At 39.0% G+C, this 14,815-nt stretch overlaps 1 protein-coding gene across 2 annotated transcripts in view; it reads right to left on the reverse strand.

Annotated features, from left to right (window-relative positions):
• LOC104999121 (von Willebrand factor A domain-containing protein 8-like) overlaps positions 1–14,737 on the reverse strand; it is a 135,829-nt gene extending 121,092 nt beyond the window's left edge. Inside the window, exon 1 of one of the 2 annotated variants that reach the window (XM_010854591.1) lies at positions 14,551–14,737. In XM_010854591.1, coding sequence (XP_010852893.1) covers positions 14,551–14,695 — 145 coding nt within the window. In that variant the 5' untranslated portion in view covers positions 14,696–14,737. The remainder of the gene's footprint in view (positions 1–14,550) is intronic. The other variant, XM_010854592.1, reaches the window with a different exon arrangement.
• Between the last annotated feature and the right edge of the window lie 78 nt (positions 14,738–14,815).

Genomic DNA, 14,815 nt, shown 5'->3' on the forward strand with positions numbered 1-14,815 from the left:
AATATTTAAAGGATAATTGGAAACCAGCCTTCAACTAATACTCCAGCCAGATCACACTTGAAGTACCTAAATTATACTAAAAAAAGATCTTAACCTTACATGACCAAACTGGGGGGTGTGTGTGTGTGTGTGTGTGTGTGCGTGCAGCTAAGTTAAAAATTTGACTTGATAAAAAATATCTTTTCAGAATTCTGACCTTAAACAAAATCTTTGTAGAGGGGACTTGCATTTCTCTTCCTGTGTCTTTGAGATGTATCAATAAATGTTCTGCCTGATCGTCTTAGGGAGTTTTGTTTGTGTATGTGTGTGTATTTTGAAAACTTGACCTCTGTCATACTAATTGGGGAAGTAAACTTTAAGAATTTTATTTAGGTGACATCCTCCCCGTTCTCTTACAGGGAAGCCTCTTACATCTTATTAGTTTGAATCACTGTTAGTATATATCTCATTAATAGCCAAATGATGAATCCTTTAGAGAAGCTTCTAAATTAGTAAGTTTTTAGAGAGCTGTCATTATAAACGGCTGTTTTACTGGTATCTATAAAAATTAAATTAAAGATGGGAAAAAGGAAATATATGTAATGGCTATCCTCAGAACTTCCTTAGTTTAAAACAAGTAAGAAAAAAACAGTTCAGGAAGTTTTATTTGTGGTCTTTGCTTCCCATCAATGGGTCTTACAGATGCTAATAAAAACATTAGAATAATTAATGTTAACAGGAAAAAAAACTGTAAGGAAAGTCTAGATACTTTTTCCAACCAGGTAGAAATCTTAAAAAGACTTATTCCAAATAGTTAAAGAAATCTTTAAATGGTTATTCAAAATGCAATAAATAAAATGGACACTTATGGGATTAAAACACAAGGTTTTGATATTACACTACCTAAGGTTAAGTGGACCAGAAGGGACCCCCATGTGGTCCCCAACATTAAAAGCCAAACAAGTCCACTCTATTTACTCCAGATTTTTTAAGTATATGTTTAAGGGTTGGAAAAAAAATTCCACTGAGATACCTGACCAACAATTACCTGGGGCAACAATTAGGCCAATTAATCAACATTAACAAAAGGGCCTGAGTTTCATGGCTCAACACCCTCTATGGGGATCCCAGAGCCTTTAAAAACAAGATAGATAAAATAGACAGGGAATAAAAAGAAAAACTTCTAGAACTCCTCCTGTAAGATCAAAACTTGCTGATTGGATTCTAGTGAAAGCTAAAGATATAAAAGATAGAACTGAGATAAAGTATATAAGAATTGATACATTTTCATTGGTTTTATATAAGATGGCTACATCTGTTTTCTTTAATTCTGAGATAGACATGTTTCACTGAGGAATATTTCCCTGTGTGGTATTATAAGACAAAACATACAGATTTGCTCGTCAGGAAATACTAATTAAATATATTAAAGGAAATCAATAGGGTTACCTGAGCCATACAATGGAGAAAAAAGTGGGAACTAATATTCAAGGACTAATAAAAACAGTGATTTTGCTCTGGGTTTAACTTATGAACTTAGAAAGAGGCTCTTTGTTGAATGCTTTATGTGAGTTTTTGAAGGCATGATAGACTAAACTCTAAAATTCTAGAACACAGAACTCTTAAATTTTAGTTAGAAATCTCTGATACAGAAAAGCAACTTTCAAATATTATATATATAATTATATAATAAAATACATATAAATATATATATATATAGGGGCAAATCAATCTTTTAACATCACTGAGGTGCCAAACCGGAGAAGGCGAGGGCACCCCACTCCAGTACTCTTGCCTGGAAAATCCCATGGACGGAGGAACCTGGTGGGCTGAAGTCCATGGGGTCGCTAAGAGTCGGACACGACTGAGCGACTTCACTTTCACTTTTCACTTTCATGCATTGGAGAAGGAAATGGCAACCCACTCCAGTGTTCTTGCCTGGAGAATTCCAGGGACGGGGGAGCCTGGTGGGTTGCCGTCTATGGGGTCGCACAGAGTCGGACACGACTGAAGAGACTTAGCAGCAGCAGAGGTGACAGTTCTTTGGGTAATTAAAAACAACTGTCTTTGTCCTGCAAATCTCTGCAAATTAGAAATGTAAATACAGCCCACAGTGACCTGAGATTGAGCCTAATTAGCTCAGTCAGGCAAAATCTGAAGCCTAGGGAAAAAAATTACAAAGGTGGTAATTTTAAATTCAAACCACTGGAAAGGCTCCCTCAACTGAAAATCTAATTCATAGACTTCTTAGAATCTTTATCAAAGACAAACACAAATCTTTAAACCTCTTTTCCACAAATAGTAAAGTCTCAGTCATCTAAGCAACCCAATTTAATTCATCTCAAGTGTTATTTACAAACTAGTAAGTTTATACTGTAACACCTGATTCATTTCTAAGTTTAAGTGAAGCCATGAGCTCTCTAGTTTTGTCTATTCATATATCTCTGTACACATTATATATATGAGATATCTCTATCTCTAGAAAATATCAAAATTAAATTTATAAGAGCTCTATTTAATTGACTCAAAAGTAAATGCTTACAAACTAAATATTTCTACACAGAAAGAAACTGATCAAAATGACTTTCAGGTTCATGTTAATTGAAAATATTTAATATTAAGTTAATATCTGGTCTTAAGGTTAGTTTAAGTTTGTTGAGCTAATTAATATAGACATGTCTTTAGAGTGACCAACATTAGGTACAATACTTATTGTACCAAGGTGAATGGAAGTTAAATAAAACTTGTTAATATCTATTCCAGGCAAGAGTACTGGAGTGGGCTGCCATTGCCTTCTCCGAGTATGAAAAATAACTTGGTATAATTAAATATTTATAAGTGAATTCAATGCAAATTAGATAGTTTTTGGAAGAACTTTTAAGGAATAATTATATTTAAGGAATGTCTACTTAAGAATAATCTCTCCAGATATTTGGCAACTTGAATTTAGAGCTATGCTAAATTAAGTGACGGAAGTTTATTAAATAACTAAGTCATTCTCAAATAAAATAAGATTTATCAATTACTTAACAGAGAAACTAAAGTTATTTAGGACTATTAATGAATATGTTTGGTGCCACCCTGAGATGTTCTCTATAAAAAAGGAAAGGTTTTTAGAAATTATCCCTAGTATTTATGTTCACCCATCTACAGAAAGCTAACGTAAAAGACAGTTCATAATTGCTTACTTCTTAGTTTTCACTAGAAATTAAAGTTTTTAAGAGTTGAGGATTCTAATTTAAACATGTAATTAAAGCTAACAGAAATAATAAAGGAAACATTTCAGTATATAGTAGGAAAGTGGAATGTGTGTTTTTCAGAAAACAAGGTATTAAAAATGGAACTGCATGATATTAAGAGAAAAGAAAGTAAGTTTATCTTGGAGCTGGTTGTTTCTGGATGGAAAGACTAAGGGACAAACTAGACAAAGACAGATACAGACAGTGATGGAAGGTTTGTGGATGGTCAGGATTGGCTAGAATTAGATTAAAGTTAATTAAGTGAATCTCGTTGTTAAAAGTAAGCTGGTAAAAGACTAGATTTAATTTTCTCTGTCTTTTAAGAAAGCAGTTTTCTTTGCCTTTGATCAGAAAGCACAGGATACTGGCCCCAGTTATCTGAGATGCATATCAAAGCAATGAGCTCCATGAGCCCAGACTCTGCATCTCCCCATACATGTATGTCTGCCTTTCATAACAGACTGTGTGAGTTCCCGCACCCTTAAGTGATCTGTATTTGTTTTCTGAAATCATTTGTGACTTTGGTTAAATAAATATCAATTCATATGACCTATGATACTATTGTGTTTGTTCTTGTTTTTAAACTGGAGTATAATTGCTTTATAATATTACGTTAGTTTCTGCTGTACAACATGAATCAGCTATATGTATACATATCCCCTCCCTCCCTGTTGTGTTTTAAAACCTTTTTGATATTGTTAACAAACTTCCCAAATATAAAAATCTAACAAGTTCTTTTAGCTTCCAGCTAACTCTTCAAATGAAGAAGGCAATGGCAACCCACTCCAGTATTCTTGCCTAGGAAATCTCACAGACGAAGTCTGAGCCTGGTGGGCTAAAATCCATGGGGTCACAAAGAGTTGGACATGACTTACAACTGAGCACTGAAAACAACTATTCAAAGGAACACTGCGACACCTCAAAGAGGACTGTTAAACTAATAAGGCTTATTTGGTATGTTGAATTACTTGAGAAACATTGTCAAGTGACTGGAGATGAACTTTAGGTTATAATGTATAGGTGAATTTCATTAATACAGATATTTCAAAATTTATATGGAATTCCTAAAATCTGATACATGCCCTGATATAATGTTATCAGTCATAATTCTGTGTGTGTGCTAAGTCACTTCAGTTGTGTCCAACTGTGTGCGACTCTATGGGCTGTAGCCCACGAGGCTCCTCGGTCCATGGGATTCTCCAGGCAAGAGAACTGGAGCGGGTTGCCATGCCCTCCTCCAGGGGACCTTCCCAGCCCAGGGATCAAACCCCGGTCTCTTAAGTCTCTTGCACTGGCAGGCAGGTAATACTAGCACCACCTGGTTCTCTTAAAATGCTTCATGTCACAGAAATATCCGTTTCTTGCCAACTGCATTGTACTCAAATCTCTAACCATGCCAGTCTAACTTTTGTCCTTTATAGACAATCATTAGTTCACACTGATAGTTCAACAAAAGGAGTCAAGAAGACTCATAAAAAGGACTTTTTAACAAATACAAGTTTCTGATAGTCTTTAGATAAATATGATTTATAACTTTATGACTTTCTCAGAAACATATTGGCTTTTAATATTTGTTTCCCAGAAAAAAAAACTTACCTCTCATGCTATGGCCTACAAGAAACTGATGAACGATACCTTTATAAACAAAGATACAACATTTTTTCTCTCTACCTGATCCTTCCAGAATCTGGCTTCTCTGGCTAGCTTTCTGTGGACTTGATGGTTTACTGCAACCTATTATAACTAGTTATACTAATAACGAGTCATACTAATCATTATTTTAATTTGTTTTCTGTTTCCATTTTCTTCATTCTTTGTGTCTCCCTGCTACATTTGCCAATGTTATTAGCTGTATTACTTATATCCTACCTATTTTATAAGATTCTTATCTCTTACATTACCCAATGTGTAACCAGGCAAAAAAATTGATAATGGCTAAACATCTTGAGGTATTAGATCACATTTATAATTCTACATACTAACAATTTTCAAAATAAATAGGATAATTGTAACAGTGTAATTCTACATATGGGAAAAAGCAACAAGAGAAAACATTTTCTGGATCATAATAGACTAGTAAATCAGAGGATCCAGAGGATTTTAAATTATCAGTGGGGTCTAATCCAGAAATTAGCACCTGGAGTGGTATATCAAGAAGAACCTTTGCCTGACCTAGGAATAACCATTCCTAGCAATGTGGGACAAAAATTGGTTGTGAAGTGTCTCTCAAACATTGGTCATATTTTGGACTGGAGAGACCATGAACTAAAATACTGCCTGCCATATTAGTACACAAAGAATGCTGCAGCCATCAATCCACACGTTACACCCACCCAAAAGTGAGCCCTGAGGGGACTCAGGACGCAAGCAAGCTGCCCACCGCTGCAGCCACCCTTGAAAGTGCACTCTAAGGGGACGTGAGGTGAGAAGGCACAGGGTACCGGCCCCAGCTGTCGGAAGCGTGGTTCAAAGGAGCGAGCCCTGACTTTGTGCCCTCCCATACACAGAAGAGCACTACATTCCTTAACTGCAGATACCTGGTCTTCCTTCATTAACAGTATTCTTTTGATGTTCTAACTACCTGGTCTTCATTGCAAAATCTCCTACATATGCTGGCTCCCCAGCTTGACTCTTTGGAGCAGTCTCTCAAAGTTATCTTCGATGCAGTGTCCTGGCCTTGAAGTCCTCAGAAAATCCACCAAATAAAACTCTCAGCTTTTAGGTTGTGCTTTTTTTCTTTCAGACTACACATTTTAAAAATACATTTTAAAGAGTGTTGTAACAATTTTTGGTTTTAAATGTCAATATTTACAATACAATGGAGACAACATGCTCTTCAACTATTTATACTTATCAGGGAAATTTCTAGATATCAACCTAAAAATGTACATGCTGCTAAGTCGCTTCAGTCGTGTCCGACTCTGTGCGACCCCATAGACAGCAGCCCACCAGGCTCCCCCGTCCCTGGGATTCTCCAGGCAAGAACACTGGAGTGGGTTGCCATTTCCTTCTCCAATGCATGAAAGTGAAAAGTGAAAGGGAAATCGCTCAGTCGTGTCCGACTCTAGCAACCCCATGGACTGCAGCCTACCAGGCTCCTCTGTCCATGGGATTTTCCAGGCAAGAGTACTGGAGTGGGGTGCCATTGCCCTCTCCGAAAAATGTACATAGGGATATATATTTGTAAAACCTAATAACTAAGTGAGAAGAACATTTGAAGATCACTGTTCAGTCTATAAGACTATAGCATTTTATCAGCAAAGTCTATGTTTTAATTATTTTTGTATCCCCAGTGCCAAAAATAATACCTCAAACCAAGCAGGTATTCAATAAATGAATATGTAAATGAATGATTAGATTGGGTTGGACCAGAAGTTCCTTCAGGTTATTCCATAATGTCTTATGGAAAAACTCAAATGGACTTATGGCCAACCCAAAAGTTTTTAGTCAAATACTGTTTTTCTTAATTAGGTATTGTTTCAAGCCCCCTGTTTTCTGCATTCTTTGAGAATAGCCCATTTTCTATCGTGCTCAGAAATCAAGTAATTAAAAATATAATAAACTGAGCAAAAAATGTAAAAAAAAAATCAAGTCATTTATTTGTAAAGGATCCATACACGCGAAGTACTATAAGTATTAATCTAAAAGAGATTGATGATACTTACACAACAGGTAATACAACATAAGCAAAAGACACCAATGCATGCCTCTCTTCAAACAAACCACAAAAACATTTTGGTTAAGTGCAATTATTTGTTAATAAAGATTTGAGTTAATAAAATACTCATAATGGAAATTGTTAAAATAACTAAGAATGAGTTAACAGAAAATACAAATTGTTATAGAATACGCTGCTTAACATTTATTACATTTATTATTACAAATAATGCAAAAATGTAAGCACTGAGCTTTCAGTGAGAACTGACTCATTGGAAAAGACCCAGATGCTGGGAAAGACTCAAGACAGGAGGAGAAGGGGACTACAGAAGATGAGATAGTTGGATGGCATCACTGACTCGATGGGCATGAGTTTGAGTAAGCTCGGGAGTTGGTGATGGACAGGGAAGCCTGGAGTGTAACAGTCCATGGGGTCGCAAAGAGTCAGACACAACTGAGCGACTGAACTGTACTGTAACTGTAAGCACACATAACTCATAACAGATTAACCTAAATCTCCATACAGTACACAAACTGTCACATAACTACTGCTACCAATAAATTAAGTTATATATTTTACTTAAGCATGGAAAACATGGACTGAAAATTAAAAACTCTGAAAACAATCTCATAGTTAAAATCTTCCAAACAAAATCAAATGTAAGGCCATTTTTAAAGTAACAAGGCCTGATTCTATCATTTGTAATGATCCTAATGTAAAGGGATTTCCCAAAAGTTTACAGGAAAATAATTTCTAACGTCACAAAAACAATTAATAGTATTTTTTACATTACACTTGTGCTGAGTCACTTCAGTCGTGTCCGACTCTTTGCAACCCCATGGACTGTAGCCCGCCAGGCTCCTCTGTCCATGGGATTCTCCAGGCAAGAACCCTGGAGTGGGTTGCCGTTTCCTTCTCCATTACACTTACTCTTGGACAAATATGTTTGGACATTACTCACTCAACTTTTAGTGGACAGCTGTTTTGTTTTACATGCCCAATATTCTTCCCTCTTTTGACAACAGACTCCCTCTCTCCAGTGGAGAATAAGCCCCATTTGTTTCAGGTAGAGTTCAGCCCAACTTTTACCCCTGCACCCAAATGCCCAGAAATGAGCACCCTGCCTAATCCCTGTCAGAACATGCCACTCTCTGACCACAGTGGTTGTTTTACAGATGGGCCTATGATCAAGGCTGGCCTGTGAAAGTTCTCACCAGGACTTTTGTTGGAGCTCACAAGAAAAGGTGTCCTCTCTTCTTCTCACAAGCCTTTGAGTGTGTGGATCACAATAAGCTGTGGAAAATTCTGAAAGAGATGGGAATACCAGACCACCTGACCTGCCTCTTGAGAAACCTATATGCAGGTCAGGAAGTAACAGTTAGAACTGGACATGGAACAACAGACTGGTTCCAAATAGAAAAAGGAGTATGTCAAGGCTGTATATTGTCACCCTGTTTATTTAACTTCTATGCAGAGTACATCATGAGAAACACTGGGCTGGAAGGAGCACAAGCTGGAATTAAGATTGTCAGGAGAAATATCAATAACCTCAGATATGCAGATGACACCACCCTTATGGCAGAAAGTGAAGAGGAACTCAAAAGCCTCTTGATGAAAGTGAAAGAGGATGATGAAAAAGTTGGCTTAAAGCTCAACATTCAGAAAACGAAGATCACGGCATCTGGTCCCATCACTTCATGGGAAATAGATGGGGAAACAGTGGAAACAGTGTCAGACTTTATTTTTCTGGGCTCCAAAATCACTGCAGATGGTGACTGTAGCCATGAAATTAAAAGACACTTACTTCTTGGGAGGAAAGTTATGACCAACCTAGACAGCATATTGAAAAGCAGAGATATTACTTTGGCAACAAAGGTTCATCTAGTCAAGGCTATAGTTTTTCCTGTGGTCATGTATGGATGTGAGAGTTGGACTGTGAAGAAGGCTGAGTGCCGAAGAATTGATGCTTTTGAACTGTGGTGTTGGAGAAGACTCTTGAGAGTCCCTTGGACTGCAAGGAGATCCAACCAGTCCATTCTAAAGGAGATCAGTCCTGGGTGTTCTTTGGAAGGATTGATGCTGAAGCTGAAACTCCAGTACTTTGGCCACCTCATGCGAAGCGTTGACTCACTGGAAAAGACCCTGATGCTGGGAGGGATTGGGGGCAGGAGTAGAAGGGAACAGCAGAGGATCAGATGGCTGGATGGCATCACCGACTCGATGGACATGAGTTTGAGTGAACTCCGGGAGTTGGTGATGGACAGAGAGGCCTGGTGTGCTGTGATTCATGGGGTCGCAAAGAGGTGGACACGACTGAGCGACTGAACTGAACTGAACTTCTCACATTGTGAGCTGTAAGGACAGTCAAAATCTAGGCCTGTCAGTAAGGCTATCACTGCTACCACCTTAGGAAAGCCTGCCAGACACTGAAACCAATACAGCAAAAAATCAGATCCAGCAAAGGAAGAGTAGAGAGTGGCGGAACCAAGGGGAAAGGCAGAGAGCCCAAGCCCTAAAGATATTCTGACATCCTGCATCTAGCCAAGGCTGAAGTCACTGGACTGCTCATCTGTGTGAACCAATGACACATTTTTCTGTACATATTTCTGTCACTGAAAACCTCATGACTGCTAACTAATGCAACCAATGTTATATAGTAAAGGCAGGTGGGGCAAGTGTCACTATTCCTACTTCACAAAGAAGATACACACTCAGAGAGGGATACAGGACATTCTGACCCTGAGGATATTCTGAGAACAAACATTCCAATCAAAATAATACTAACAGTCATAAATTTTCATCAAGTGACTAGCTTGATAAAATTAAGCAAAAAGGACTTCTTGATCAAGTTTTATAGAGCATTTTTAAATTTTTTTATTTAAAGTACTATTTTATAGTAAAGATTTGATTTTTCAATTACTCTTTTGTCCATAGAGAATTTCACCAATTATATCCTCTATCCTCTGTCCTCTGTTTTCCTTTGTGGCTATCAGTGTGGACTGAATATCGAAAAGATTTTGCTCTTTCTTCAATTTTTAATCAACAAACATTGTAGTATATAGCTTTGCCAGAAGTTTATTTGATAGTTTCTAGTAAGTCTTTACATTTTTTGTATGACTGATAGTTTTTATTTAATTTTCGGCCAACCCAGGAGAATTGAGGGTATTGTCTTCAGATATTTCAAAGCTGTTCTAGTGCCAAGATCTTTATCTATCTCAAAAATGCTTTTCTTAGTTACGTATTTCAGGCACATCCATGGGCAGCCCTTCTTCTAAAATGGGAGATGCAATGCTTCTTGCCTGCCAAATTGTAGACTATGAATCAAGTTAATTAATATACACACCTTAGGACATTCAACTCTGACACAGACTCACAATTCAATGACCTGCAACTTTGAACTAAACCAACCAAAGAAGTTGGCTTAGTTCTAGGTTTCTCAACAGCAAGGTTTCTCAACAGACTGATTTATTGGGCCAGATGATTCTTTATTGTGACGGGATGTCCTGTAGAATGGTAGAATGTTTAGCAGATTCAAGGGCTTCTACCCATTAGATACAAGTAGCACTCCCTTTCTCTTGGTGAGGACAACTAAAAAATGCATTCAGGCATTGCCGAATGCCCCCTCGGGAAGGGGAATTACCTCAGTTAAGAACCATGTAAGTGTCATCATTTTTTTTTTTTTAATACAAAACTTAGACCCAAGAGAAAACCAAATTTATCAGCAGTTTCCAGGTTAGTCTCTGTGTTCCAAATAAATTATTTTCCTAGCAATTTATTAGCTTACAATTGTCCTGGGATTTTATTGCTAAATTCTTTAATACATAAAATTCACTGTCCTCAGGTGCAAAGTGGTTAATAATTTCTCCAAAGTTCAATGCCTAGTAAATAGAGAGCTAAGACTTGCACACACACATATAGGTTTTTCCCTTTACACTATATTTCTGAATTGAAGCAGGGGTTCTACACTTCCCTTCCCCAAAGTCATTAATTCTATTATAAACTAAGCATATAATCTTAAAATCACAAAGATATATACAGATGGATGTTTATTACACCATTTATATATTTAAAAATAGATAACCTGAATGTCTAAGAATGGGAAACTGGTAAAATTATATGGATAAATACATGAATTTAATACTTATTTAAAATAACCATATAGAGCAAAATTCATCACCATATTAATGTTAACAATAATAGCTGAGAATAAATTATAAAACATACGTGACTCAATTTTTTAAAAAGAAATTTGTATTCATATACATAATAATATACATATTTATTTTACAAAAACCTGGGCTTCCCTGGTAGCTCAGATGGTAAAGCATCTGCCTACAATGCAGGAGACCAGGGTTCAATCCCTGGGTCAGGAAGATCCCCTAGAGAAAGAAATGGCAACCCACTCCAGTATTCATGGAGAATTGCATGGACTGAGGAGCCTGGTAGACTACAGTCCATGGGGTCGCAAAGAGTCAGACACGACTGAGTGACTTCACTTCACTTTACAAAACCTGATAACATTAACACAAAAAAAGACAATCATGAATCTGCATGGAAAGAGTCCATTTTAGAGGACTTATCTGTATTTTACTTACAACGAACATAGATTTCTCATACAGAATTTTTAAATACTTCTATTAAAAAACTTATACACAAAAGTCATAAAGTAGTGAAACCCTTTAATAATAATGGTATAAAAGGACGGTGCTCAACATGTCAAAGTGGATTTACAGAGTTATGTTTCCATATTATCACTTGATCCATGATAGACCTGTGCCTGTTTGACATGAGAGTCCTACTGAACTAATCTGTCTCCTCCTGAGGAAACACTACAATAATCTTTATTGAAAATTCTTAGGGAATTCTGCAGGGAATTCCCTGGCAGTCCAGTGGTTAAGACTCTGTTCTCTCACTCCCGAGGGCCCGAGTTCAACCACAGCTCAGGGAACTAAGATACCACAAGCAACTTAGCTGGCCAAAACAACAACAACAAAAGAACTCTGCAGCAGCTAACCTCCTTGTTAACCTCTTTGTTCTAAAACAAAGAGACAATGCAACTAATTGAAGTGTAAAGAGATATGCAGAATTTACAAATTATGGATGTTTAGACAAAGGATAAAAAGCGGTGGGTTTGGGATTTTTTTTTTTTTTTTAAACAAAATGACCCTCTCTTCCCTCTGCTTCTCAGGCTTTATAAAGCTCCTATCTTAAAGGCCAACACAGCAAATTCCAGTCACTCCTGCTCCCTCTCTGTATGAACTGGAACATAATAAGACACTGAATGCTTATTAGGTACAACAAGTTGACAGGCACAAAAAGGAATATAAAAATAAATAAGACATACATACAGCCTAGGAGAGATAAAAATAGTATATAATTTATATCTATTGTTTATGTACCGTGTTGTTCTTTTTCCAAACTACTAGGAAGCAATGTCAATTACTGACAGAGAGATGAGTTACCAGTCACATGGCTGAGTGCAGATGAGCACATCTTCCCAATCTAAACTGTAATTCATTACGGCACACTGCTATTTGTGGTTTACAGTTGTCTATGTGTGACGTCTGGTTCAAAAGGGGACACTTCAACCTTGATGGCCAGTGTTACATCCTAGGGAAGCCCAGAGCTTGCTGCCTGTTTTTACTTGAGTCCAGATCTCTGGTGAGTCTCCAGGTACATTTATCCTCAGTCCTCATATCTTCAACCTTAAGAGTCTTTGTGGTAGCAAGGCAAGTGGGGTTAACATAACTTACTCTTTGTGTCATGATGCTAAGTGACTGAGTCTAAGTAGTGAATATGTCATGAGTAATGTGTACATGAGTCTCACATTTGCAGCAAAGCTTGTACTTTGATTTGCTCAACATAATAACACATTTTGAGGACATGTCTAAATGTTTTTATAATCAACATGAATTATTCATATACAAAGAACAATTATTTTTTAAAGTTCACATGATTTAACCCTGCTAAGGTCCCCTGGAGGACGAAATGGGAACCCACTCCAGTATTCTTGCCTGGAAAATCCCATGGACAGAGGAGCCTGCTGGGCTACAGTCCATCAGCCAAAAAGAGTCAGACACGACTTAGCAATTCAGCACACACACAGGCAACAGCCTACCTAGATAGTTCTCACAGTTTAAACCTAAAAGCAACTGTTTTCATTTCTTCTAAAGCCAAGAAAACAGAATAAATCTCACATAGCTGAAAATATGCTAAAAATAATAAAGTAGCCAACTTTGAACATTAATATATGTCAGGGATCCTAATAACTAATTAAATCCTCACAACAACCCTATCTAATATACTTTCCTTATCCTCATTTTACAGTTAAGAAAACTGGGACACAAAATTAGGAAACCTACTCTCAAATCCCCATACACACACACACACACACAGCGCAGAAATGGGCCCCAACCCAGGCTGATTCATTCTAAAGCCTGAGTTATAGATTATGCTATACTTGTACCCTGACCTCTGCTAAGGCAAAGGCCTGGCGCGCTGTGATTCATGGGGTCACAAAGAGTCCGACACGACTGAGCGACTGAACTGAACTGAACTGAACTGAAGGCAAAGGAGAAGCAAACAGCTCAAAGAATGGAAAAAAAAAAAAAAAAACCACCCTAGAAACATAATAATTGATAAAGGGGCAAAATCTGAAATAAAACTCTGTACAGGAAAAAGGAAAAAAAAAAAAGCATTTGTTCAATGAAATGAATGAAATGGATAGGTCTTAATCTCCCTCATTTCTGACAAGGAAAATTATTGCTGGGTGGGGGGAGTAGCGTGCAAGAGAAACAGAAACCAGCAATTTCATAGAGAAAATCTCCCTTATTCTTAGCAACGACGCTGAATATCTTGCCTAGAATCACTCTGTCATTCAAGTGAAGCAACAACATACATCCCTTTCCTTAACCAGCACAAAGGCTCTAACTCCAGCACAAACACAGAGTCCCTAAAACCAGCCCCGGCAGAGCCAGGAAATACTTTGCTTAGAAATCTGAGCAGGGAATTCGCTGGTGGTCCAGTGATTAGGACTCGCGCTTTTCACTGCTAAGGGTTAGCCGTGTGATCTGCAGGAAGTCACTTTTCCTTTCTAGGTCTCCATGACCTCAGGGGTTTAAACTAAATCAAGTTGGGGTTTGGGTTCTAGGACATCGTGAACTGGGACAAAAGAAAACTTCCAAGCAGAACTTCGACAGAAAGGCTCACGGATAAGTTTAAAACAGAACGAAGGGGATCTCTGGCGAGAACGTACACTTGTCAGCGGCCGCCAGCCCTGGCTGGAACGTGGCACGGACTGACTTCCATCCAGGTCCTGGGGACTTGGAGAGCAAGGTCAGGTCCAGCTTTCCGCAGCCTCTGAGGGCAGCTGCATGAACCCCTGCGTGTACAGTATTCTAAGTCAGAATCCCGGGGTGGGATGGTGAAGGAACCACTGGGGTCAGGAAAAAGCATCATTTCAGACCATCAGGAACCTAAAGCCAGGCCCCTCACATCACAGAAGGAGGCTCAGAGACTGCAAACGCCTGGCCCCGCGCTACCCAGCAGAAAGCGGCGGAGACTAGAGCTCCCGGCGCCGCGCTCCTTCCCAAGGAAGCCGCGGGGAGTGAGGGGGCGCGGAGGCGCGTAGGGCACGCGTGGGGCGAGCGCGGCCTCGGGGCGCCCCGGGGTTACCTGAGCCGGCCCCCGCCCCGGCGTACACAAGCCTGGCATCCGAGTGTGGCGGCTGGCGCCGCACCACCTGCCGCAGGAGCAGCCGCAGGCGCCGCGCGGCCGGAGGGCCGCCAGGCGGCCCGAGGAGCAGGAGCCGCGACTGCATGGGGGTCGTAGCCGAGCGCCACGACGGGGGATCCGGGGCGAGCGGCGCTCCGGGACGGGCGGCGTGAGGCGGCGCGACGAGGGGGACAGGAAGCGGCGGCGCGCGGAGTCCGCCGGAAAC

This window comes from Bison bison, unplaced genomic scaffold, assembly GCF_000754665.1.
Source record: "Bison bison bison isolate TAMUID 2011002044 unplaced genomic scaffold, Bison_UMD1.0 scf7180017864345, whole genome shotgun sequence".
NCBI lineage: Eukaryota > Metazoa > Chordata > Mammalia > Artiodactyla > Bovidae > Bison > Bison bison.